The 27,823-nt window shown below is 42.0% G+C and overlaps 1 protein-coding gene across 4 annotated transcripts; it reads right to left on the bottom strand.

The window, feature by feature from the left end:
• Window positions 1-1,417: 1,417 nt before the first annotated feature.
• On the bottom strand, window positions 1,418-26,965 carry LOC115458016 (dehydrogenase/reductase SDR family member 4-like). 4 transcript variants are annotated; one of them, XM_030187777.1, is made up of 10 exons: window positions 17,477-17,481; window positions 14,378-14,382; window positions 8,330-8,456; window positions 7,135-7,312; window positions 6,281-6,382; window positions 5,737-5,807; window positions 4,065-4,116; window positions 2,806-2,940; window positions 2,655-2,710; window positions 1,418-1,716 (listed from the first exon to the last, which is right to left on the bottom strand). In XM_030187777.1, the coding sequence occupies exons 3-10, from the start codon at window positions 8,446-8,448 to the stop codon at window positions 1,602-1,604; spliced, it is 828 nt and encodes a 275-aa protein (XP_030043637.1). In that variant the 5' UTR covers window positions 8,449-8,456; window positions 14,378-14,382; window positions 17,477-17,481; the 3' UTR covers window positions 1,418-1,601. The 4 variants fall into 4 exon arrangements, with proteins under 4 accessions (XP_030043637.1, XP_030043635.1, XP_030043634.1 ...); XM_030187775.1 differs by lacking the exons at window positions 14,378-14,382; window positions 17,477-17,481 and adding an exon at window positions 26,857-26,965 and having other exon boundaries at window positions 8,330-8,480; XM_030187774.1 differs by lacking the exon at window positions 17,477-17,481 and having other exon boundaries at window positions 8,330-8,480; window positions 14,359-14,453.
• Between the last annotated feature and the right edge of the window lie 858 nt (window positions 26,966-27,823).

Genomic DNA, 27,823 nt, shown 5'->3' with positions numbered 1-27,823 from the left:
GGCAGACCTCTACTGTTTGTGCCCCAAAATGGCGGAGAGAGACAGTATTTAATCATGAAGAAGCAGAACTTGTGCAGAGTGCCAGATTCAACTCTGGCCACCTTAATGGACCATGCAGGTCTTTATCTGCTGACATTAACTATGTTACGTTTGCTTACACCATCAAAAACATTTCATAGATTGGTAAGGAAAGGCCATCCTTTGTTGAACGTATTCTGACTCCCATTAAGCTATGTCTTTTTATATGGTAGTAATTTTGTTTTTTTAGGCTTACAGATCTACAGTTTTCGCAGGTACGTTAGCTTTTTTAAATGGTGGGTTACCAATTTTGTGTTTCAGTTCTTTTAGAAATCTGAGGTAAATACCACCCATTCTTCGTGATTTCTTGTTTTTTAGCTTGTGAATTTGCACTATTAGATCTTCTAGATTTACAGTGATTTGCTTCAGTTGCTTCAGAATTCTGGTATGGGCATGGCCCCAGCATATCCCCCTCAGTAAAGACCAAAGCAAAGAATTCATTTAGTTTTTTTGATTTACTTGTCTTCAGAAGCAATGCTTTTACCTCTTGGTTTCTAGCTCTTCAACTGACTCCTTCATGGATAGTTTGCCTCAAATGTATTTGTAAACATTTCTACTATTAATTTTTATCTAAACTTTTCAAATTCTCTCTTGGCTTGCTTTACTGTTACATCTAGTTTGACAGTGCTTATGCTCATCCCTGTTTTCCTCATTTAGATCTGCTCTCCAGTTTTTGCAAGATGCCTAATGGTGGTTAGTGCAGCGGGCTTTGATCCTGGCAACCTGGGTTTGATTCCTACTGCAGCTCCTTGTGACCCTGGGCAAGTCACTTAACCCTCCATTGCCCCAGGTACAAAAGAAAAAACCTTGTTAGATTGTGAGCCCGCTAGGGGCAGAGAAAGTACCTGTATAGAATATGTAAACTGGTTACACGACAGAAAGGTGGCATATGAAATAATTTTTTTAAATTATTTTATTCTTTATTTCACCTCAGCCACATTGGCAGTTGTTGGGTCTTTCACCTTTTTTAATAGCCAGCCATCCTACAATAACCAATGTCTCTCTACTGTCGTATGCAGGGTCTGGTGAACAAAGGAAAGAAACCATGTCATATTTATGTATTTTAGTATGTAACTCACACCTTTCCAGTGGTAGTTCAAGGTGAGTTACGTTTAGGTACAGAAGGTATTTCCATGTACTTGGAGAGCTCACAATCTAAGTTTGTACCTGCGGCAATGGAGGGTTAAGTGATTTGCCCAAGATCACAAAGAGCTGCAGTGGGATTTGAGCCGGGCTTCCTCAGTTATCATCTTGGTGCTCTAACCACTAGGCTACGCCTCTATTCCCACTATTCTAGCAAAGTCCACTTATGAAAAAGAATCACAGCAAAGAGGGAAAATCATGGAATCACATTATCATTTATTAACTTGGTAAAGTTGGTCTCCTCCACTCTGTCCCAAAGGCACATCGCAACAGGCCATGGTTTAAAGGAGGCGCTTCTTTGCTTGGTGAAATGTTCACACAAAAGAAGTTTTAAAGTATTCAAAGTGTGCTAGCTTCTTTTCCTTTCAGATTTTTGATCTTCAGAGACGGGACCGGGACCCTCCTGCGACCACAATTGTCTCCCCATTGATGTACGCAGCGTCTGGTGAACAGAGGAAAGAGGCTATCCCAGCACATTCCTGTGCCTCTCCAATTCTGAGTGAAACAAACAACAATGACAGTGCAGAGGTCATAACAGCTGATGTTACACTGCCAGCACTTAAACTGTCTAACTGCTGGTTTTTATTCTTGTCAAAATTTCCAGCAAAATAATGTTTGTATTTCATTGGATTTTTACCACCCAAATCAAATTGTTACAAAAAAGGTTAGTCAACATACACGTTATTTAAAAGATAAGTCACACTTGATTTGGGGTTACCAGTAAATTGTTTATTACATTGCATAAAGCCAGAACGGTCAACACGAGGTTTTCTTATGCCAATGAGCTAACCACCCATTACATCCTATCTTTTCTGTAAAGAAGGTGGGGCTCTGAGGCTTTTTCCTCCTTTATTTAGCTTTCACTGTCTGCCTCTGTGTTTAAAAGGTTTTGAATAAATCGACAGTATATCTTGCCTACATTACAGGAAAGTGGTTTTGATAATGAATTTTTTCTTTTATTGATTTGTTGACAAAAAAGGTTAGCACATTCTCATTGACTTGAGCAACTATACATGTGACAAAGTCATCCTTTTGGAAGGATCTTATTTATCTGTTCTGTATCGATATGCCACCCTTGTCTGGTGTGTCTTAGAACAAATACATATAAAATTGTACAAAAATAATGTGCGGATGAACAGAAACCATAGGAAAACTAGATGTGAAAAGATGGGTTGTGAAGCTTGCTTTGGAATTGATGAATCTGGAAACTCTCTGCCTAAGCAACTTTGAATCTCCAGGTACTAATATTTTCGAGAGGGTTTTCTTCTGGGGGATGGTGTGTTTGTTCTGTGCCAGCACAATGGCAGAATATATGAAACTGCCTTGACTGTCCACCCCTTCAGTTAAATAGAGGATGTGACATCACCTGCTGCTCTGATGCTGCTGAACTCTGATGGACATGCTCTGCTAAAAGTCAAGCAACAGATGCATACCTGTGCGTACCCAGGACTGCCAACAACTGCTTCTCAATGCTCTCGTTCTGCCACATCTGGAAGACAGACATTTGTGTTTGGAAGGAGATAAAACACAAAGGGAAACACACCTCCCCTCAGACATGAAGAAAGGTATTGCAGTACTACTCACCATAGAGCTAAACTTGGTCTTGATGAGTCCAGGTGCCAGGCAGTTTATCCGGATATTCATAAGAGCCAGCTCAGGAACAAAAGCTTTGGTCAGGCCAACGAGAGCCGTCTTACTCACACTATAGGGCCCAAGAGACTGAAAAATCCAGAGGAAAAGAGAAAAATGAAGAGAGACAAGGAGGCAGGGAAGAACGAAGAGAGAAAGGAGAAAGCAGTGTTACCAACGTGAGAAACAGAAGGGTGGAAACAATGAAGACAGAGAAGAAAGAAATAGACAAAAAGAAAAGAGGAGGGAGAAATAAAAAGAGAGAGAAAAAGATGAAGGACAAAATAAACAAACCCAGCAGCACAATTTGCTCATTTCCTCGACATGGCCATGGCATTACCTCCTCTTCACCACCCATGGTGGCAGTTTTTGGCTCCAGCACAGGATGTCCTTCTTTTCTCTTGCCACAGGGTTTCAGCATATATTATTTATGTCGGGATCTATGGTTTCTCAATAAATGTTTCACTACAATCAATCTCTGGAGATCTGTCTGTTTGGTTGGCCTACATCCCTTCCCTACTACTCCAGTTGCTCTTGCTTCTCCATAGATGTTTTTTCCTTGTTTTGTTGGGTGTTATTTTCTATTCAACCATATTCTTCAAGCTAAGAATTTATGCACGTAGTCTTAGATGGCTGAAAATATATAAGTGCGTTCAGCCAGTTTACACTTGAGATCCACATGTTAAAAGAGAGTTTCAATTAAGCTTTTGAATATTTAGCTCAAAATATTCACAGACTACATAAAATCACTGTCACTCTTGAGCTTTCTTCTGCCAAACAGAAATACTGCTGCTGTTGCTAGAACGATGGATAAGCACAGTTTTTGAAACACACAGACCCCATGTGCAAGCAATAAATGCTGAAACACGGCCATGTCAGGTCAGTGTTATTTCATCAATAAATTGTGAATGTACTGAGTTTGACTCCCTGAAAGCTTTGTCTCTTCATTTGATGATCACCGCTATCCTTCCATCATTAAAACAAATTAAAACATTTTTGTGGGTATAATGCCGTAAGCACAAATGCAAGATGTTTATTTTTAAGACCAGAGTTTGAAAGCGGTGATTGCGGGCTAAGCAACCGCCCATGCTAAGACCATTCTAGAGCCCTCCAGTGGATCGGTTGGTCTATTACACACTAAGCTGCGCATGTTGCCCTACAGTACAAACCGACTGGGGAGCATTACAGAAAAAGGATAAGCAAATGGAACTTACTGGGTAAGGAGAGTAAGCAGCTAAGGATGATACGATGACGATAGATCCACCCCTGCAATGAGAGAGCAGCTTCAGGAAAACACGTAGGAAAAAATGCAATAAGATTTGTTTATTTATTTTCAGCGCTTGATATACCGCAATTGATCCATAGCATATATTAAGACTGTTTTGCACACTTTAAAAATAGCATACAATGAGTTGCTATACTGGGTCAGACCAAAGGTCAATCAAGCCCAGTATCTCATTTAAAAACAGTTGCCAATCTAGGTCACAAGCATATAGCAGAGTCTCAAAAGGTAGCAAGATTCAATGCTACTTACCCCCAGGGATAAGCAGTGGCTCTCCTCAGGTCTACCTTCAACGCTTTATGGACTTTTCCTCCAGGAATTTGTCCAAATCTTTTTTAAACTCTGCTACATTAACAGCTTTCACCATATCCTCCGGCAATGAGTTCTAGAGCTTAACTATACATTAAGTGAAAAAATATTTTCTCCTGTTTGTTTTAAATATACTTACTAATTTCATTTCATGGCCCTTAATCCTTGTACTTTTGGAAAGAGTAAACAAACAATTCACGTCTACGTGCTCCGCTCCACTCAGGATTTCGTATCTCCCTTCAGCTGTCTCTTCTCCAAGTTGAACAACCCTAACTTTTTTCACCTTTCGTCATATGAGAGGAATTCCATCCCTGTAATCATTTTGGAAACCTTTCCCTTTTTTCTAATTCCACTAGAGATGCAGACAGGCTTTAATGTGTATGTTAAAATAGTACCCCTATCACACTAATGTTTAAGCACTAAAACGACCTGCTTGTCACTAATGGAGTGTTAAATGCTAATAGGTTTCACTAGGCCTATGATGGTGGCATGCAGGTACTCCCACTATTTCCTACAAGCCCAGCAAACACAAAATGTAATACCTCCATTGGACTAGATGTTACAATATTAGCATACATGTTGTAGCCCAAAAATTCCTGTACTAAGCTGTGCTTTTACTTTGGGTGAAGAGGGCTTCAGTTGTGGTGGTGGAGATGGAGAGGGTGGTTCCTGATGAGCATTTATTGGGAGTATGGCCTGAGGAAGTTTGCTGGGTTCAGGGGACAGGAAATCCCCCAAGCTAACCAGTCCAAAGTAAAAGGGCCAGTACGCAATGGGATTTGGGGGCCACAGTCGGACATTACTGTGTCCTTAATATTTTTGCACAGCGTAATAAAGCTTGACTGAGTTGTTTGGTAAAAATGTTAGCATAAATTTAATTGCAGAGATTGTGCAGATGTTGTTAGGGGTTTGGAAGGAGTGGAGCGTACCCAAACTTTAAAGCAGAAAACAGCACACGATTCCTCTCTGGAAATCTATGATTTGTCTCTATTTAATTTATTTTCATTTATTACATTTTATATTAACTCTATCTCATTTATAGAAATACATATAACTGCAGAGGAAGAGGGTGGAGCTATATTCTGGCAAACCCTGATAAATGATTGCCCAAATTAATTGTGCTTTGTTAGAACAACTGGAAAGCAATGAGATGGTGATGACACATTTGGCAGGGTAAGAGGACAGTGGAAGGAAGAGAAAAGAACAGACAGTGCAGGAAGGAAAATTGCATGAATGGGATAGAGAAGAGAGTGGTGGTTTCCCACTCAGATTGAATTTGTCACGGGTCCCCTTACCCACGCTTCTCCATGTGTGGAACCACCTTCTTCACCAGCAAGAAAGTGGCCTTTACATTCACATCCAGTATCTGTAAATACAGGTCAGAAGAAACAACTCCACAAAAGAACAAACTTGCTGCTCTATCCTCTCTCACCTACACTACCCCAAACCAGAAACTCACCTTTTCTCCCCAAGCAAGCCTGGCAAATCAGTCATACATTTTCCACCCCATTCCAAGTCTAGCAATTCAACCATTCACTTTCCACACCACTCTGTCTGACAACTCAACCTTATACCACCTCAAGTAAGGCAGCTCAACCAATCATTTATCCACACTGCCCCCAAACCCAGTAATTCAATATTACATTTTTCACACCGCCTCAAGCCCAACAACTCAACTGTATTTTTTCCAAACCACTCCAAGCCTAACAGCTCAACTATGTACACCCAAAAGTTCAGACCCAGTAAACATAAGAAAGTCACTTTTGAATACGATCCACAGTGTTTGAGAAAGATACTGAGATGATGGGTGAATGGGAGCAAGCTGGGGAGAGCTATTACCTTGTCCCAGACCTCTTCCGTTGAATCTAGCATGTTTCCAAAATAGGGATTGACTGCAGCATTGCAGACTAGAATATCAATCCCACCATACTCTTCCACAGCCTAAAAAACCAAAACCAACAAACAAATGTAGCAGCCAATCAAGGAAGTCATTACTTAGGAAAGATGGAGAAAATTACTATTGAATAATCAAGGGGACAGAATTCTCCCCCCTCCCCCCCATGAATTTGTGTGTTTTGTGTGGGGGGACAGATAAGGGAGTAAGTGTCTTTAGGACACACTTAGGCCCTATTGCTGGTACTGTGCTGTGTGCAGGGCTAGCGTGGGGGAGAGGAAGTGCAACCAGGGAACTTGCCCTGGGCCTCCATGACAGAAGGAGCCCCAAGCTTGCCTAAAACTAAAAGCAGCATAGCCTGCGGGCAGTTTTGGGGCCCCCTTGCAAACTTCTTTCCTAGGGCCCAGCATGTCTAATACCAGCCTGACTGTGTGTATGTGTAAAGTTGAGAAAGAGACCTCTCTGAGGCAAGGCTGGGTCCTAGTGGTGAAAAAGGGTGTGATGGATGGACGGGCTACTGTTGGAAAACCACAAGAGAAAGAGGAGTAGGTATGTTAAAAATCCAAGACAAGAAAAATGCTAAATGAATCCCCCCCATCCAAAGGAAAGAGCCAATGTTTCTGCTAAGGTGCGAGAGAGATCACCAAGATATGCTCCGGAGTACAGGGCCCTTGCAATCAAAATTATGAAATGGCTCCAGCACACCTGCCAGGGAAAAATGTGTCAGTACCCCCTCCCCCCACCCCGTGCACGTCAGAGGAAATCCTGGCAGCGGCTCTTAATAGAGCAGGACTCTCACCTTTATTACCAGTCCTTCTCTGTCCTTCTCCTTGCCAACATGACAGACAGTGCCTTTGACATTTAGATTCTCTGCTCTGAGCTGTGCCACGGTCTTTTCCACGTTCTCCTGCTTTCTGCTGCTCAGCATTACTTTAGCACCGTCCTGTGCCAGGCGACGTGCGATGGCAAGACCAATCCTGGAAAATCATACACAGAGGAGCCAAAGTCAGCAAGCAGAACTGGCAGACCTGAGAGGTAAGACTGAATTTAGCAAGGAAGCTTTGAGCACTGGCGTTCCTGTGTCAAGATATTAGGGGTTGAGATCCACATGTGTGAAAATAGTAGATGGTGTGGCAGGACATAACTAAGGTGTACTGATACAGCTCTATGGATGCAGTCTCAGCAATGGGAATAGCCAGGAGAACTACTGGACAGGACTGAGCTGTACTGGCTGTGTTCTGAAGTCAGATACACCCACTGGAACTAGTCCTGGTTCTACACAGCACTGTTAAGTGTCAGATTCTCTACATATCCCTCTGTGCCTTATTCACTCCCATGTGATAAACTACAAGCCAGTAGTCTCCGAGCATGATACTTCCTCCTTACTTGTAAGCCTGCAGATACACCCCTTTTCTTTCATAATGGATTAACTTAAACAGGGGTCATAAGCAGAACATGATTCTGCCACCACCCTTGTCCTCAATATGCAAAACTCACCAATGTAGCACATGCAACAATATAACAGTAACCGAGCTTGTATATGAAAACAAAATAACAATTAAATGATATATTAGATGTCTTCAGTCCCACACATTCTGAGTGTGTGTTATGGGCTGAAATACTGCATATACCTTAGAAATGGCTCACAAATTATGCCCAACAAATGCACATCATTATAATAAAGTGTATTAACACAAATAAACCCTATAAAATGAAGTGTTTCTCATATATGTGCATTCATAGTCCATTTAAAGAACATATATAAATAATTAGTACTAAACAAAGTCTGCTGAACTTATCTGAAAAGTGGCAAATGCTGTCTAATGCAGGACTCGGTTTTGATATCCCTTCTTCAGGAACAGTTGCCAGCTTGAATAAATCAGGGAGACTTCCTCCAGCCCAGTTTAAAACAGATTCTTCATTCCGGTAGATTGCTGCAAGGTCTGCCTCTGCCCCGCCCCCAGACCCCCTCTACAGAAAGTACTATTAATTACCCATCTGTGGAGGCTGTGACCAAGGCCACTTTATCTGCCAGGACTCCTTGGGAAGCAGTGGTGTGCATTCTGGGCCAAGACTGGACTGCAGGTCTGAGAACACGGAGCGAGCTTAACATTCCTCTTCCTGCTCTGCTGTGGACTCTGCCCCCTAGAAGACACAAGTTTATGAACTGTTTGCCTGACCTATCAACAAACAAAATAAAGTTTAACAAATACCTCAAACTACAACGGCAGCTAAGGAGGTTACGCAATACAATTTCCAGATTTAAGAGGTTTTAATCCTTAAAGGCTCTTACATAGTGCTAAAACAATTTTAATTATTGCTCGGGTTGGACTAACCACTTTTACTTATCTCCTCAATGTGATTGAGACAAATTTCAGAATGTCAGCTACTAAAATGGCTGTGCAGACAAGCCTGCCCCACTGTAATGCCAGCACTGTCAGCAGGGCTCCAGCTTTGGACAGCCCATTCAGCTAGAGGGCAAACAGCTGTTCTTGTCTGCTGAATCAGGAAGTGTGTCAGCTGAAAAAGTGGCTCACCAAGCAAACAGCTGCAGGAGCAGCAGAATTGCTGGGGTCCCCTCTCCCTTATCTGAACATGAGACTGAAGCAGATGAAGGGGGAAGAAAGAAAATGTATCTATCTGGATCTGACTTGTGCTTTTTTCAGTACTAGGTATTTCCCTGTCCACTTTGGCAGTTAACCGCAGCATGCCTGAGCGCCTCCTGCGGATATGCCACTTTTGAGCTGTGTTAGCTGTGAGTTAGCACCTGATACAGCTTAGTTAAAGGGCCCCTTAGATTGTAGACCCTCATTAGTGTGTGCTAACCATGTGCTAAAAAATATTTTCTATTTCTTTGGAGGGGTGAAGAGTGGGCATCTCTGGGTTAATTAACTGGTTAGTACAGGAATACTGCGTGAGCCATTACTGCCTACAAAATGGGTGGCGATAAGTCCTGACACGTGCTAATGTTCCACTCCATGTGGAAGCTCAAAAGAGTAAATACTTACTTCCCATGGGCTATTTTTCGGAACCTGGTACAGTCAATGGTACTAAGCCACCTGGACTATTGCAACTCACTTTACGCCGGCTGCAAAGAACAAACCATCAAAAAACTTCAAACAGCCCAAAATACCGCAGCCAGACTCATATTTGGGAAAACAAAATATGAAAGTGCAAAACCCCTAAGAAAGAATTTACACTGGCTACCACTTAAAGAACATACCACATTCAAGATTTGCACGATTGTTCATAAAATCATTTATGGAGATGCCTCGATCTACATGCTAGACCTCACTGACCTACCATCAAGAAATGCTAAGAAATCATCCCGCACCTATCTCAACCTACACTTCCCCAGCTGCACAGGTCTAAAATACAAATTAACTCACTCAAACAGCTTCTCCTACTTGAGCACGCACCTATGGAATTCGCTCCCAATTCACCTGAGAAAGATCAACGAATTAACTAACTTCCACAAAGCCTTGAAGACTTACCTCTTTAACAAAGCCTACCACGAGAACCCTTAACTAGCTATAATACAACACCTATCCAACTATAATATAACACCTTTACAACTTTACTCAGAATATACTTTCCTACTAATGCTTGAACAAATCCTTTTGCCTTCTTGAACTTCTTGTAACACCAATTGTATGATGTAACCTGACATGGCTATGCCATGACAGTGCTCTGTAAGCCACATTGAGCCTGCAAATAGGTGGGAAAATGTGGGATACAAGTGCAATAAATAAATAAATAATAATAATAATGTCAATATTAGTGCATGGCCATTAAATACAAAAATACTAGGGCTGCAGGAAGACAAAAAAATGTACTCATGAATAATCACGCTTCACATCAATGATTAATCATGATTAATGTATACTCTATTTTGGACAGTAAAGCTACTGGAAAAATACATTTTTAAAGAAAATATGACAAAACACAATCAAATTTTGAAATTAGGCATAAAAGTTTGTAACAATACTAAATATTAAGGGCTCCTTTTACGAAGTGACGCTACCGATTGGCATGTGCTGAATGTGAGGATCCTCATGGGACATGAATGGACTTCTTCGCATTCAGCTCATGCTAATTGGTAGTGTCGCTTTGTAAAAGGAGCCCTCTAAAAAAACTATTGCAGGTTATGACTGAGATCTCTCTGCCACATGCAACATCAACTGTGTTTAAACCCAGGCACGCTAACCACTGTTACCACATCCTCTGGCGACGAGTTCTAGAGCTATTTCCTCTTCAATGCTGCGTTCGGCACCTAACTCTTTCAGGAAATCCAGACTGCCCCAATTTGACTGCCCCTATCAGACTGACTGTTCACATGTCCTTTAGATTGTAAGCTCTTTGAGCAGGGACTGTCCTTCTATGTTAAATTGTACAGCGCTGCATAACCCTAGTAGCGCTTTAGAAATGTTAAGTAGTAGTAGTATCTGAAAGCTAAGACTTTAGAAAGAAGTTAGTTATTTTGAGCAGAAATAAACTACGGGAAAATTCTGCATCTATGTAAGACTAATTACACAGAAGCCATGAATCTGTGCCATTGAACTTGTCCATAAAGACCGTGAGTTTGTAATGAAAACTAAACAGCTCCTTCTGCATACACACAAGGAGATATGGTTTCCAGATATAACTGCATAGAAAAAAAATGACACACTGAAGCCTGACTGCTTTGCCAAACAGCAAAACCTAAACAAAGTCTCTTTTGCATGTGTTCCCTCTGCCTGACGATTTAGAAAAACATAGGTAGGGAGATATTTCTCAACTTTGACGAATAAAAATAATCTAATGTGAAATTCAAAAACAGGGCTCAAAGATTCTCAAAGTGGAGGAGTGGCCTAGTGGTTAGAGTGGTGGACTTTGGTCCTGGGAAACTGGGTTCAATTCCCACTGCAGGCACAGGCAGCGCTCCTTGTGACTCTGGGCAAGTAACTTAACCCTCCATTGCCCCATGTAAGCCGCATGAGCCTGCCATGAGTGGGAAAGCACAGGATACAAATGCAATTAAAAATAAAATATGTCTCCTGGGAGCATCCTTAAGACTGCTGAGAATCCTGAAATATAAGTATTGTCATTACATTTTGAACCTTACCATTCTTTTCCCAGTCTTCCTGGTCACTTTCCTGAAAGTAGTTTTAAGCTTACAGGTCTCCTGCTCCTGTGCCAGGCCCATAAGAACATAAACGTTGCCATAATGGGACAGACTGAAGGTCCATCAAGCCCAGTATCCTGTTTCCAACAGTGGTCAATCCAGGTCACAAGTACCTGGCAAGAAGCCCACTGCTTCTCTGGGTCTGAATGGCGGCTGCGGCGTCAGCAGGAGACAGAAGGACCCAGAAAGGGGAAGTTACATCAAATTCTGATGTAATGTCCTATTCCTGGGTCCGGAAAACAGCCTTCTGCTTGCCGCTGACACAGATGCCACCATTCAGAACCGCATAAGCAGCAGGCCTGGCACAAGAGCAGGGGACCAGGTAAATAAGCGCCCCACTGTTAACTGCAAATTACATTTTTTCCAAGTTAAACATTAAATTAATTAATCTTGATATCATTACCCTAGATCTGCAGCCCTAAAAAGTACACAAAGGCAATTTTTATGGCAGCGGTAAAAATGGCCTTAATACATGGGAAAAACACGTGTTAAGGCCACGTGCGCTAAGGCCACTTTTTTTGCCGCAGTTTAGTAAAAGTGCCCTAAGTTTGTATGTGAGGCAATGGAGGTTTAAGTGACTTGCCAAGGGTCACAAGGAACTGCAGTGGGATTTGAGCCAGGCTCCTCTTATGCTCAACCCACTGCTCAGGCTACTCCTCCATGAGTAATGGATAAAAAAAGAAAATAAATATTAACAGTGGGTAAGACTGAGAAAGATGGGTAAGAAAGAAAAAGGGTTAGTAAAATTAGTAGGATGGAGGGGCAAATGAGTTAAATTTCCAGGGATGCACCTAAGTGCAAAGTGATGTGCTTACATTGAAGAAGCACTAAACAACCTAATTTTCAAACACACGGTACCAAGTGAGTTGTTTGGTTATGTGGTGAAATGCACATCTGTAACATTAATCATTCTAAAATGATAACATAAGTGAAGTAGATTAATGGGATGCTAGCTATATGTTATTTTTCAAAAATTAATGTACATGCCACAGATTCAAACATAACCCCAAATGGACTATATACACAACTCAAATTTGTGTTCTGGGCTTTTACTAAATACCTCCTCTCTTAATGATCAAGTCTCACGTTTTTCAACTCCTTTTACCAAAAATATATACAATTCCGTGATATTTTTTATATATCTTTTCTGTCAGTATTTATTTTATGTTTTTGTGATTGTGTACGTTTTAGATAATTGACTCCTAAAGCAGGCAATTTTATCGTTGAAACACAGACCGTGTCGAGTCCATTGTACCTGGTTTCTCAATAAATTTTTCACTACAATCAATCTCTGGAGATCTGTCTGTTTGGTTGGCCTACATCCCTTCCCTACTACTCCAGTTGCTCTTGCTTCTCCGTAGGTGTTTTTTCCTTGTTTTGTTGGGTGTTATTTTCTATTCAACCATATTCTTCAAGCTAAGAATTTATGCACGTAGTCTTAGATGGCTGAAAATATATAAGTGCGTTCAGCCAGTTTACACTTGAGATCCACATGTTAAAAGAGAGTTTCAATTAAGCTTTTGAATATTTAGCTCAAAATATTCACAGACTACATCAACAGGAGATAATATCAGCCAAACTACTTGGGCACAGCTAACATATCACCACACACAGATACAGGGGGAGATTCTATATATGGTGCCTAAAAAAAATCGGTGCAGAAATCAGTGTCAACTAAGTGTATTCTATAAGCTGCGCCTAGATTTAGGCACGGTATATAGAATATGCTTAGTTGATATCTCAGCGCCTAAAACTATGCGTCTTCATTTACACCGAAAACATGGCATAAACCCCAGCGTGTAGATTTAGGCACAATAGGCCATATTCTATAACTACAAGCATACATTTTGGAATGCCCCTTTTTCCCTGCCCGCGTTAGAAGTTAGGTGCACCTCATTAGAGAGTGCACTTAGCGAGTTGTGCATGTAAATTTAAATTATTGCCAATTAATGCTCATTACTGCTTGTTAAGAGCTGTTATCAATGATTAGCTCTAGCCCCCGCATTTACTTTTGAGCATCGGGGCCTTCGTATAAGTGCTTTGAAAATGAGCCCCTTTGTCTTTGAAAGCTAATCAAAAAATGTATTTAGTCCAACAAAAAAGGTATCTTATTTTCTTTTTATTTCTATTTATTACTCTGAAAGTCGACTAACACCCATTTCATCCTGAAAGTGCAAATAAGGGAAGAAACGCTATAGATCCCCTTCTTTCTATTTGGTTTATGAAAAAGTATTCACTCCCTTCCTGGTACACACAGCCATGCAAAGCAGTTTATAAGATAACAACATAACAATGAAACACCCCTACAGAGTGATTACCATTGCTAAGGAAGACAAAGGTGCAGGGAATCTTATACATTTCTCCACAGCCCCCTTTAAGTGAAGAATTATATTCAAGGAAGTAGAAAAGCAAAGAAGCAAACGGAGAGAGGACAGTACAGAGAGGAAGAACAGACTGAAATTTTATCAGCTGATATGTTTCATGGGGCTTTATTAATTTTATTGTTTGTATGCAAGATACACTTCCTGTTTGGAGAGTGGCAACATAACTTTAACAATGTGCTTCTTCAAGATAAATAAATTGCATATTTAGAGAACAAACTGCTAACATTTTCCTATGGAGACTCAGTTGGACACTCTGCAAGCTATACTCTTGCTACTTGAACCATTTACACTGCACAGACTAAGCAAATCAAATCACCCAACCTATGTTATTATCTACGTACAAATTTAGAATGTGAGCCTTCTGGAGACAGGGAAATATCTACTGAACCTGAATGTAACTCGCTTCGAGCTACTAAATACATCAGCAAACAAAAACAAGCATCACAAAGTGAAAAATAGCTGCAATGATTTTCACCTCTGAGCTGAGCAGGCACTACAGCTAACAGGATGAACAGGTACAGTCTCACTTCCCTCTGTTACTCTCAAGCTTCCCCACACTTCCGTATCCAAAGGGGATCAGACTCGGAGCAGAACGTACACCTCAGCAGCAAAACTGGTTTCTAAAATGCTGGGCACCCTCTAGTGGTACAAGATTCCTACTAAAGGAAATGTAAAAATAATTAAGTGTAATAGAGACATGCTTCCCCACCTTCCCTCAAAGCGGGGGGGGGGGGGGGGGCACCAGATGTATCCTGCAAGTGACTCTATTGCAAACAAATACGCGACTATGGTCAACCATGCAGAAGCACCTAGAACACAAATTAATTCTTGCTGCATACCACCTTGTGTGAATTTCTTCAAAAAGATGGTAAATAAATCCAATAATAATAATAAGCTATATTACTATTATTATAAAATGGGAAGAACACTGAATTGGTTTGGAAGGACTCAAGCGGAGAAAATTAGCAGGTCAAGACCAAACTTTTCCTTCCTTATTGTCCACTAGAACAGCCCAGATGTATAAGTTGCAACAAAGAACCGCTTTACATTGGGCAAGAATATGAAAGTGCAAATAAATTCTTTGCTTCAGTCTTCACCGAGGAACATTTGGGGGAGATACTGGTGCCAGAAATGGTATTCAAAGCCGACAAGTTGGAGAAACTGAATGAAATCTCTTTAAACCTGGAGGATGTAAAAGGGCAATTTGACAAATTGAAAAGTAGCAAATCTCCTGGACCAGATCGTATTCATCCCAGAGTAATAATAGAATTGAAAATGAACTTGCAGAACTATTGTTAGTAATATGTAATTTATCTTTAAAATCGAGCGTGGTATCAGAAGATTGGAGGGTGGCCAATGTAATGCCAGTTTTTAAAAAAGGTTCCAGAGGAGATCCGGGAAATTGTAGACCGATGAGCCTGACGTTGATGCCGGGCAAAATGGTAGCGACTATTATAAAGAACAAAATTTCAATGTAGGGGGCCCGGCCCGGTGGCAGACGGTCGACGACGGACAGGGCCGGTCTTAGCAACTGCAGGGAGCTGTGCAGACCAGTTCGTTGTGGCCCACCCACCCCTCCCCGCTCCAGTATACCCAAAATGACAGAAACCAAATTAGCATACAGATTCTGCATGCAGCACAATACCAGAAAAACAGAACATTGCTATACATTGCAAAATAAGACAGCAGATGCAAATTCTCAAATTGGACATATTCCAAACACTAAAATGAAAATAAAATGATTTTTTCTACCTTTGTTGTCTTGTGACTGTTTTTCAGATCATGTTGGTCCCAGTCTCTGATTCTGCTGCTCTCTATCTGCTTCCTTAACTCCACTTCCAGGGTTTCCTTTCCATTTATTTCTTTACTTTCCTCCTTTCTTCTTCATTTCTTGCCCTACATCCATAGGTAAAAGCTGGGTCCTCCGCGGACTTGACTGGAGGAAGTATAGAGTGGATCCAGCTTTTGCCTATTTTCTCCAGCCATGTGCAGTTTTTCTCCTCTTTTCCCTTTCCCTCATCTCCATCAGGATGCATGTCCTTCCTCTCTCTTCCCTCTCCTCCATCCATGTCCAGCATTTATCCTCTCTCTCCTCCCCTCCATCCGTGTTCATCTCATGTCCTCTCTTCCCTCCCCTCCATCCAGCATTTCAACTCTCCCCTCTCCTCCATCCGTATCCAGAATTTCTCCTCTCCCCTCCATCCATGTGCAGGCTGAGAGAGAAGGGGAAAGGCTTAAAGGAAAGGTGAGCCTGCTTTTTCACCCCCGCTGCAACTTTTTAAATGCAGGGAAGCTGTAAAGAATGAAGCTGAGCGTCGCAACGTGGCAGGGAGCGCCAGGAAGCGCCGCGGGGCCCCTGGAGGCGTGAGGTCCTGATGATGGAGGGCGAGTGGGACTCCGGCGCCAGGCCCCCCTGGAGGCCCGGGCCCGGGGAATTTTGTCCCCCCTGTCCCTCCCTCTCGGCGGCCCTGCTCCTCCCTGGAAACTCCGTTCATCAGGTAAATCTCTCATCATCATTTATCATCATCATTATTTATTTATTTACTATACTGTTACTTATTGCTATAGCAAAACAGAATGGTTTACATAAAAAATAAAACATATAAAAACACATGTAATAACATCTAGGAAATCCAGTACTTGATAGGAAAGCACAGCAAACCAACCATACAAAAGTTAATTGCTAATAAATATTAACAATTACAAACAAACTTAAAATATATAATAAAAAATGTAATTTAGCATCCGATTTATGTTGTTGATTTTTTTTAACTTTTCTTTATCCTGTAACGTTTTCATATGCATTTTGAAAAAGATATGTCTTTAAACTTTTTCGAAAACCAATATATGTATCCTCTAATCTTAATAATTTTGGGAGACCATTCCAAAGTGAACCCTTCTCCTCCACTGCCAACTTCTGACTCCGTTCCTTTTATCTTGATGCATCATACGCCTGGATAGACTTCCTGAATCAGTACATCAAGGTCCAAAAGGCCCACCTTTTTGAGGCTGCTTTTAACTTCTAACTCCTATTTACTTGTTCAGTTCCCATGTCTGTTTTATCATTCCCACCTTAATTCCCTTATTTGTCCTGTTTGTCTGTCTTGATTAGATTGCAAGCTCTGTCGAGCAGGGACTGTCTCTTACATGTTCAGTGTACAGTGCTGCGTATGTCTAGTAGTGCTATAGAAATGATAAGTAGTAGTAGCAGTAGTTCAAATCCCGTCACTTAACCTTCCATTGTCTCAGGTACAAACTTATGGGCTGATGCTCAGAACTCCTGCACTATAGGGAACAGCGCCTAATCCATACTGCGGGAACAGTGCCAAAACTTAGCTCCTCAATGCTAATGATACGCGCGCTGAGAGACTGAAAGTATGGAGGAGGAACGTTCCTGGCACATGCGTAGAAGGGTAGCACATATCGGTGCTGTTCCCCTGAGCTTTCAAATATAAGCCTTTCAAATTTTTTTTCACCTGAAAGGCTTAGATTCAAGTGCAGAAAACAGGAACCAAAGTGTGCTCCCATGTCTAGGTGTGCTCAGACCGCACATATTTGTTTTTCACTCCCAGTACCCAGAGGCTTGCACAGACTTTCTTCCGCTTCTGAAATAAATCAAACCCGGCAAATTTTAAGTTGCTTTCCTTCTGATTCCATGTCCTATAATATTACATTTTACTTCTTTACGATTTTATTATATATTATACTGAATGTATCTCATATCTTTCCTTATGTTACCTCCCATGTCAATGTTTTGGTCTCTCCTTTAATAGACTATATTGGATTATAAACTGCTTAGATGCCTGTGCTGACTTTGTGGGGCATCAATTATGATGATGAAACACTAGATCTCAACTTTTCACCCCCACTCCTCCTACAATGAGCACATCTGCATCAGCCAGAGGCAGAGCATGCAACAGCTGAAATGATGCCCAGTTCAGAGTGCAGCCTGCTCCCAAGCAAGTGGCCTGTGGGTTTCTCTCAACCATTTCAGGATAAACAGTCTTGCAAAAATAAGAATTTTTGAGAAAGTGTCCATAACAGCAACGACAACTGAGAAATTCTAGCTGTTATTAAAAGCAAATACAAAAACCACACACTCTGACTCACACATACAGATGCAGTGCCACTTAGCTAACGACCAGACTTCCCGTTCTTTAAAACGGCACGACAGAGCCAGATTATGACTTCTGCAATTTACAAACGTAGACAAGAAGACTGAAGCAAATGGATCATTAAACAAGGTGTTTCACACAGTCTTCATTTTCTCCCACTGTTGTTCTGGAACAAGTGAAAGAGGAAAGGACACACTCAGTCCTAGCGATATAACACTCTGACCGTGTGACCAGCTGGCAGTGGTCTATAACAATTCATAGACCATCAGTAAAAAAATAAGAATAAAATAACATATCCATAAAAATAATTTACTCTTAATAGAAATATCATGGTTAACAGACAAGTGTCTCCAGTGTCATGGGCTTAGGCTCTGCAAGGCTGCAGTACTTAGGAGCAGAGACCATGCAATTTTTATATTGTTCTACATTGCCTTGGGCTTTTAGTGGAATGCATTCATAAATGTAAATAAATAAATAAATAAATAAATAGTTTGTTCCTAAAAGGGTGAACATTAGCAGACTAAATCCAACTATGCATCAAACAGAAAGCAGGGCCAGCACAAGGGAATTGAGTGCCCTAAGCAAACATTCGGCCTTCTGCCACTCTCTGCCCCTCAATTATCTGTCAGGTCCTTAGTTCCCCCTGAGATCTGGTAATTAAACTCAACAATCATGATCATCCCAACACCACTGGACACTCTCCAAAACCCATTTACCAGGGTAAAAGGGCTATTTGAAAATTGCCCACCCTCCCTAAGGATAAAAATGCACACTGATAGTTCTTTGTGTGGCATCAGGACCTGTTTGTTGTTTTGCTTTCACTGCAGCTGCTTTTTGTGGTTCCCAGGAAGCTGACACCCTAGGTGACTAGCTGGCCTTTGACATAAAGGGTAAAAAAGTCATTAACCTCTGGATGACTTGTCAGAAAAAATAATTTCATGAACTACCAAATGTCAATTCTTTGACTGATGCAGCTCTAGAGGTTGCAAGGATCTGTTTGAGCAATTCTATAAGTTCACGCCTAGAACTACATGCAAAGGTACCTTTAATTGGCAGGTTTGCGCAAAAATGCACTAGGCGTTATTCTATAAAGTAGCACCTAACTGCTATACTCCTAGATTCTACAAATGGTGGGCAAACTTCCATGTGCAAAATTGCACACTACCATGAGATGTGCATGCAACTAAGCTGGCTAATGGGCAAATTAGCACAGATATTTGGGTGCTATCAATTACTGGCATTAATTGGCAATATTTTGGATTTGCAGGCACATTTGCTACGCTCTAATCTATAAAGATCAGTGAGCAAACCTTATAGCATGCAACTCAAAAGGGGGAAGGGCCATGGGAGGGGTGTTCACTAAAGATGCGTGTGGTATTACGGATCCACGTCTAACATGCGCCAGGATCTTCACCAGGTTTCTATTGGAGTAACTCCTTGCGCACAAAGTTTGGTGCGGAAATCAGCTCTATGCGCTATTCTATAAACAGTGTACAACTCAGAGCGCCATTAATGGAATAGCGATCCGCACTGATTTTTTTCAGCACCATTTACTAAATCTAGTCCATAGTGTGTAACTCCAAGATGAGCATAAACATGGGAAGAGTATGGGCAGACCCTGGACATGGCACCAAGTGGCAAGCATTACAGAATACTCTGTTACACGTCACCTGAGACAACCATTTACACCTGCCATTGACATAGTGTCAGAGGTCATGCCTAAGTTTTGAAGCAACAGTGTGGGAGAAGTGGTCTAAAGGTTAGTGTAGAAGGCTTTTAATCCCAGCATCCTGGGTTCAATTCCCACTGCAGCTCCATGTGACCCTGGGCAAGTCACAAGGTACAAAAATCAAAATTGTGAACCATCAAGGGACAGAGAAAGTATCTGCTTATAATGTGTGATTGTCCTGTGCCTTGACCTTGATCGTTAAGCAGATGAAATGCCAGAATTGAATTGAATAATGACTTAGATGCACCTAAGTGCCGTTCCAGAACTGGCACTAAGTGCTCCACTGGAGTGCCTAAATCGAGATGCCAAGTTAAAGAACCGCTTCCTATATCCTTCTGTAAATCTACTGTGTCATCCTGTATTAGGGTGAAAGGTTTTGTGCCCCTGAAACCATTTGATTCTAGAAGTGAAAAGCTCTGTATCCTTGTGAAAGTCAGCAAAGTTTCTAGTCCCAGGGAAGTGTGTTAGTCCACTCTTAAGGTTATCAATAGTAATCAAACAAAATAAAACATGGAAAAGAAAATAAGATGATACCTTTAAGTTATGTCCAATAAAAAAGGTATCATCTTATTTTTTTTTCCATGTTTTATTTTGTTTGATTTCTATTGATAGTCCCAGGGAAGAAAACCTACACATTTGTGTTCAAATAATGGGTGTTCCCAAACTCTACCTATACATTTCTGACTAGTTTTATCTTAAGGATTAAGGACTATCATCTTAAGGAAAGATTTATTCAAAACCTTAACCCAAAGAGCTCATTTTAACCGTTGCTAGTGACTGAAAGTATCAAGCACAAGAATTCTGAATCCTAGATACTCATCATTCTACTACTGGACTCAAAACACTGATTTAGTCAATGAAAGTGCAAACTCTATACAGGCAGATCAAGGCAGGGGTGAGACGTAATAAGAGTTTTCACCATTCTGTGCATATAGCTCCTGAAGAGAAGAAAAAGGTAATTTGCTTTTTAGTCGCAGCCTGAAAGACTGGGATTTGAACCCAATCTGAATGTTGTAGGTTGACAATTTGGGAGTAGGTTAGTGGGCCTCTGGCAGAGACAGGAAGGCAATTTCAATCTGTGCTTCTTAATTAACATTGGGCCCAATATTCAGAAAATGCTGAACTCTTAAATTTATGCTCCTAAATTAGTCTCCTAAATTTGTGTCCTATTTTCAGCCAAACTTTTCAGCTATAAAGTGATCTTAATTTAGGAGCTTAAAAGTCATGCTCCTGAAGTTGGCATTGTTGCTTGCTGAACTCTAGTAGTAGAGGAATTCAATTTAAACAAATTTTTGGTTCCTCGTAGTAGTAATAGTAATTCCAAGCAACCAAGCTTCAGAACACTTCTTACATGAGTTTTTGTCAGGCTATGAAAACAATTCATTTTGAAAAGTATTATACTAATGATAACAAAATATTGGTTTTGTATCTAAGTTAGTTTTAATTTTGTGACTCCTGGCGTATGCACCAGTTTTAAAATTTTGTGTATCACTTAGAATCTAATATTACGGACTGGACAACTAATAAGTATAGAGAGTGCTCAGAAATTTAGGCCTGCAGTTCGTTTGCCTAGATTTATGAACCTATTACTAAAAATCAGTGCTAAGCTCCTAACTTCTTTTCCCCACCCTAAATCTGTCCCTGTTGCCATCTACTTTTTATGCTCCTAAATTTAAGAGTTTAGTGAAATTTTGAGTACAAATATATGAACTCAGTCCTAGTAAATTTTCAAATAGGCCAATTTATGAGCATAACTCTCAAACCCCGTTTACTAAGCTGCGAGGGGAGAAAGTTAGGAACATAAATCCTTGGAATACTGAGCTCATTAATTCTAACACAATATGAGACTGTCAATGATCATGTAGAGAAGAGGAAGAAAAGTAAAGCAATGCAGAATGACTGCAGTATTGCTGCGCTTCCTACCAAGATCTACCCTTGTGGCATTAGTTGAACAGTGATGCATGCCCATTCCCTGTTCCTGATGCCCCTCCAAAAATAATCCAAAACAAAAAACCCCACCAGGCATTTAGTGCACACAATTGCAAAGCTAACAGAGAATGCTTTAGTGTGTCCTGCAGGAGGCTGTTTTTACTGGGTTAAGTGTATGTTAGCACTTAACACAGTCTAGTAAAAGGGTCCCTTAATGTCTTCACACTCCCTAAAAGCTCCCTACCCTTTCTCTTATCCTTTCATCTAGGCCAGCCCCCACCATTAGGCAAACTAGATCACAGCCTAGGGCAGAAGCTTCAGAGAGGCAGCAAAGAGAACATAAGACTAGCCATACTGGTTCAGACCAATGGTCCATCTAGCCCAGTATCCTGCTTCAAACAGTGGCCAATCCAGGTCACAAGTACCTGGCAGAATCCCAAATAGTGGCAACATTTCATTCAGAATCTCAAAGAGTAGCAACATTCCAGAACTCCAAAGAGTATCAAGATTCGGGAATCCCCAAATAGTGACAATATTCAGCGCTACCAATCCCAGGGCAACCAGTGGCTTCCCCATGTCTGTCTCAATAGCAGACTACTAGTATTATTATATAAAACTCATAAACCGCAAATACCACATACAGTTCAATGTGGGTAATAATAAATTAAAAAAAACAAAACAAAGCCATGAACCGATCATTCAGATGATATATATACATACTAATAAAAAGTACAAGGAAAATACGTAATCACAATAATCAGTCAAATCACTTAGAATTAGGCATCAGATATGTCTTAAATAAGGTTTTCAACAACTTCCTAAAGATTAATATGGTTAATATGGTTGCCATTATTTTTTATGCACCTTATCTGCTACCTATATTCTGATTTTCTTATTCCATCAATGTGATTGTTGTTGTATGATATTGTAAGCCACATTGAGCCTGCAAATAGGTGGGAAAATGTGGGATATAAAAGCAGCAAAAATAAATAAATAAATAAATTAGGTAATCTCCCATTAATCTTACATCAAACAACAAAGAGTTCCACAACAACGGAATTTGATAAGAAAGAGAAGCAGTTAAAAAATTTGGTAGATTTAATATTCCGTACCGAGGGATAACTTAAAGAAAATTTTCAAGCAGCCGACCCGAATTCTGATACAATTTCAGATTGACTGCATCCACCAAATACAATGGAACAATTCCATGTAAAATTTGAAAAGCCATACCCCAGTTTACTAATCCGCACTTTGAACGGGCTGTGTCAGCATTGCCGAGCGGCTTAGTAAACAGGGAGGATAGTGCCCAATTTGAAAAGAACCTGGGCTTCAACAGGAAGCCAATGTAAATTTACCATATAGAGAGAAAAAGAATCATACCTACCCAAAAAGAATATCAATTGAATTACCATATTCAGTACTAATTGCAGACGATGCAATGGAGACCTATGGACTTTTCCTTCAGGAACTTGTCCAAAACTTTTTTAAACCCAGATACGCTAACCGCTGTTACTACATCTTCTGGCAAAGAGTTCCAGAGCTTAACTATTCATTGAATGAAAAAATATTTCCTCCTGTTTATTTTAAAAGTATTTCCATGTAACTTGAGTGTCCCCTAGTCTTTGTACTTTTTGAAAATGTAAAAAATCAATTCACTTCTAGTTGTTCTACACCACTCAGGATTTTGTAGACCTCAACTCCCCTCAGCTGTCTCTTTTCCAAACTGAAGAGCCCTAACCTCTTTAGCCTTTCCTCATATGAAAGCAGTTCCTTTATTATTTTAGTCTCTCTTCTTTGAACCTTTTCTAATTCTGCTACATCTTTTTTGAGGTACAGGACCAGAACTGAACGCAATGCTCAAGGTGAGGTTGCACCACGGAGCAATACAGAGGCATTATAATATTCTTGGTCTTATTTTGCATCTCTTTCCTAATAATTCCTACCATCCTGTTTGCTTTCTTGGCTGCCGACACACACTAGGCAAAATATTTCAGCGTATTGTTTACAATGACACCAAGATCTTTTTCCTGGCTGCTTGCTCACAAGGCGGACACTAGCATAAGGTAACTATGATTTAGACTGTCCTTCCCAATTTGCATCACTGTGCATTTGTTCACACTAAATTTCATTCGCTATTTGAATGTCCAGTCTTCCAATTTCCTAGGTCTTCCTGCAATTTTTCACAGTCTGCATGTCTTTTAACAACTTTGAATGGTTTTGTGTCATCTGCAAATTTAATCAATGGCTGACAAGAGGCAAAATAATAGATACTGACAGTCACACAAACTCAAAGAACCATCACACAAAATCAAGGAACCATCTATGCCTACTTTTCCTTGCACGAAGGAAGGGCAATTTTCAAAGAGTTCATTTTTACAGGTCTGAAGGTTACCGGAAGGAGGTGGAGGGATATATAGGTTTGTCTAGGGAAGCTTGTCCAAGTTCAATCCTTGAGGGCTGCAAACAGGCAACATTTTGAGAATATCCCTTACTAATTTGCATCACTATTGCTTTTACTTGAATACAAACAATTTCAGTCTAGTTACAAATACTAATACTCTACTAAACTACTATAATATTCCCTTATAAATCTTTACATAAAACATTTAATAAACCATAACCTAGAAAATGCCTTCCGTTATTGTTTATGCTCACTCACATCATCATCATTCAAACTCATACACAATCACACTACCATATTGATATTATACATACATTTTACCAATTTAAAATGACTTCCCACTCTCTCTGACCTAAGTGATGAAATAACAGCAATACTGGAATTTTTCCACAAATATATTGTTCCTACAATAATTACAATTCTCATCCTTCAATCTATGACTTGATCATGTGGAAAGTCCACTCTCCATAACAGATCCTATTTAATGCAAACCCTTGTCAATTAGATATAGCACATTAATTGGTATGCATGTCCATAGGAATCCATCGTGACGGGAACAATGGCGCCCTGCTCCGGCGTTGTAGGGAGCAGGGCGCCATTGAGGTCAGCTCTGGTTATGGGACCAAGAATTGATTTAAAAACTTCTTAAGTTCGAACCCAGAAGACGCTTTCAGTGAAACACAGTGACTGTTGGGTTTGACGCCGAACAGAAACAATGGTTGAATCAACTGAAGTTGTGATTTCAAGCTTCGATTCCCACAGTAATGCTCGATGACGGAAGATTTTGCTGACTACAGGGATTCCTATTTCATGCCTTAGCGCTGCAAAATTTGCTTCCCTAGAGACCCTGTGAGTAGGGTTACTGTAAGTCCGGATTTCCCCTGACATGTCCTCCTTTTCAGGGGATTGTTGGGGGACCAGATGGGATTTTTCCACCCAGCCCGATTGTCCAGGTTTCTGAGTTGGCGGGTTGACAGACAGGCTGGCCTCCCCCGCCTAATGTAGCGCACCCTGGTGGTCTAGTAGCCTCTTCGGGGCAGGAAAAAACTCCACTCTGTCCTGCCCGCTACCACCGCTTTTTGAAAATGTCTTGCAAAATGTTTTGCAAAAGTCTTGCAAAGCCACCGCTTGAAGTCTTGGCAGCCACTTTCAAGAAGCAGCAGCAGCAGGCAGGAAAGAGTGTAGTTCTCTCCTGCCCCAAAGTGGCCACTAGACCATCAGGTCTGCAAGATGGGCCCAGAGGGGAGGAAAGGGAAAGAAGGAGCATAGCGCTGTAGGAATGGAGGGAAATGCATCCACTCTATGACCCCTCACTACCTCTCCTTTCTCATCTCTGCCTACATTCCTCCCTATGAACTCCGCTCTCTGAACAAATCTCTCTTGTCGTCCCCCTTCTCCTCCACCGCTAACTCCAGACTTCGTTCCTTTTGTCTTGCGGCACCGGAACCGTCGTCCTGAACCCATACGTCTAGCTCCATCTCTACCTGTTTTTAAATCTATGCTGAAAGCTCACCTTTTCACTACTGCCTTTGGCTCCTAACCGCTAACACATTTGCCCTCCTCCTCCCTGTTCCTCTTTACCCTGTAATTTCCCTTGCCCGTAATGTTTTGTCTGTCCGTTTTACCTAGATTGTAAGCTCTTTGAGCAGGGACTGTCTCTCTATGTCAAGTGTTCAGCGCTGCGTGCGTCTGGTAGCGCTATATAAATGCTATTAGTATTATTATTATTAATAGCATTTGTATAGCGCTACCAGACGCACGCAGCGCTGAACACCTGACACAGAGAGACAGTCCCTGCTCAACAGAGCTTACAATCCAATCTTTCACTCATGAAATAAGATGCAATACCATAACGTATTCTTCTTTACCATGTATGTATGCACCTAATGCAATGCCTTTTGTAACATAGTAACATAGTAGATGACGGCAGAAAAAAGACCTGCACGGCCCATCCAGTCTGCCCAACAAGACAACTCATGTGTGCTACTTTTGTATATACCCTACTTTGATTTGTACCTGTGCTCTTCAGAGCACAGACCGTATAAGTCTGCCCAGCACTAGCCCCACCTCCCAACCACCAGCCCCGCCTCCCACTACCGGCTCTGGCACAGACCATATAAGTCCGCCCAGCACTAGCCCCGCCTCCCAACCACCAGCCCCGCCTCCCAACCACCAGCTCTGGCACAGACCATATAAGTCTGCCCAGCACTATCCCCGCCTCCCACCACCGGCTCTGGCACAGACCGTATAAGTCTGCCCAGCACTATCCCCGCCTCCCACCACCGGCTCTGGCACAGACCATATAAGTCCGCCCAGCACTAGCCCCGCCTCCCAACCACCGGCTCTGGCACAGACCCTATAAGTCTGCCCAGCACTAGCCCCGCCTCCCAACCACCAGCCCCGCCTCCCACCACCGGCAACCGCCATTATGGCAAATGTAAGCCACATTGAGCCTGCAAATTGGTGGGAAAATGTGGGCTACAAATGCTACAAATAAATAAATAAATAAATAAAAATACAGACAATTTGGATAAGGGTTCTAAGGGGGCCAGCTAGATGCTCTGCTGCAGGGAAAGAAAAAAAAAAAGGGGGGGATGGAGAATAAAGGGGGGGGGGGGAACATGCTGCTCATGGATGTTTGCTTTTCTGGAAATGTACATCTTTTCTAATTTTGTGTTTAGACTACAGAAGAAAATGCATTTCTGTTACTTTTCACTGCTTATACTTTCTTTGGGGAACAAAGTGAGGCATTTTATTTATTTATTTATTTTCTTGTCTCCACAAACACAGTAACCCTACCTGCAACTGACCAGCGGGAAGAAAGATGAGGGTTACAACCAAGCCCATCCACCCCTCTAGGGGGGGTGAGGGTGAGGGGGATGGAGGCCACACAGACCAGCCGCTCACCCCGCCCGCACTGCCGGGAGAGACCGTTGAACGATGCTGCTGCTGCTCCTCCTCCTGTCCTCGCGCTCCCCCTTCTTCTTCTCGCTATGGCAGCGGCAGCAGCTGAGGCAGGCACGCGGACGCAACTTCTCAGGCTGCTGCTGCTGCTCCTCCCGCCCAAACAGAGCGCGCGAGCCGCCCGCGAGCTGCTACAACAAGCAGCAGCGGTACGAGCCGACTTTTGCAGTTGTCTCGCGGCGGGCCGCACCAGTCTGCGATTGGCCGGCTCGGTCGGGCTCGCGCGCGCGCGCTCCTCCCACCCCTTAGATGGACTACTCGGCGGAGGAGGGGAGGGGGCGGGGCGGGGCGGGACAGGTGCAAAGCAGTGCGCCAGGCGCGCGCGTGCAGCAGGGCTTAGTTACTTTGCTTTCCGTCTGGCGCGCGTTCCCGGCAAGCTGTCAAGACAGTGGGGTGAGCGCGCTCCGGAGAGAGTGAGAAGAAAGAGAGGGTGGAAAAAGTCTCCCTCCGTCGCCCGCCAACGCCTCAGAGCCACCGTCAGGGGAAGCAGCAGCAGCAGCAGGATCAATAATGCGCGTGCACGGGAGGCTGCTGCGACCGTTATTATCAGGAAGAGAGAGGGAGGCGCTCTGAGCCCTGACTGCAGAGACAGATACAGAAGATGCGCGTCTGACAGCCAGAGAGCTCTTTCGCTCCTCTCAGCCACAGACACACAGCAGGCAGGCAGGCAGGCAGGCAGGGCATGCTCTCACATGGCCACCTAGACTAGAGAGTGACCCACCTGAGACAGAGAGAGAGAGAAGCCCACCTTGCATCCCTGGAGACGGGACAGGGAGAAAAGCCCACCGGCATCCCCGGAAAG

This window comes from Microcaecilia unicolor, chromosome 14, assembly GCF_901765095.1.
Source record: "Microcaecilia unicolor chromosome 14, aMicUni1.1, whole genome shotgun sequence".
NCBI lineage: Eukaryota > Metazoa > Chordata > Amphibia > Gymnophiona > Siphonopidae > Microcaecilia > Microcaecilia unicolor.
Note: the sequence above shows the minus strand (reverse complement) of the source record. Positions and strands in the feature narration are given on the sequence as shown.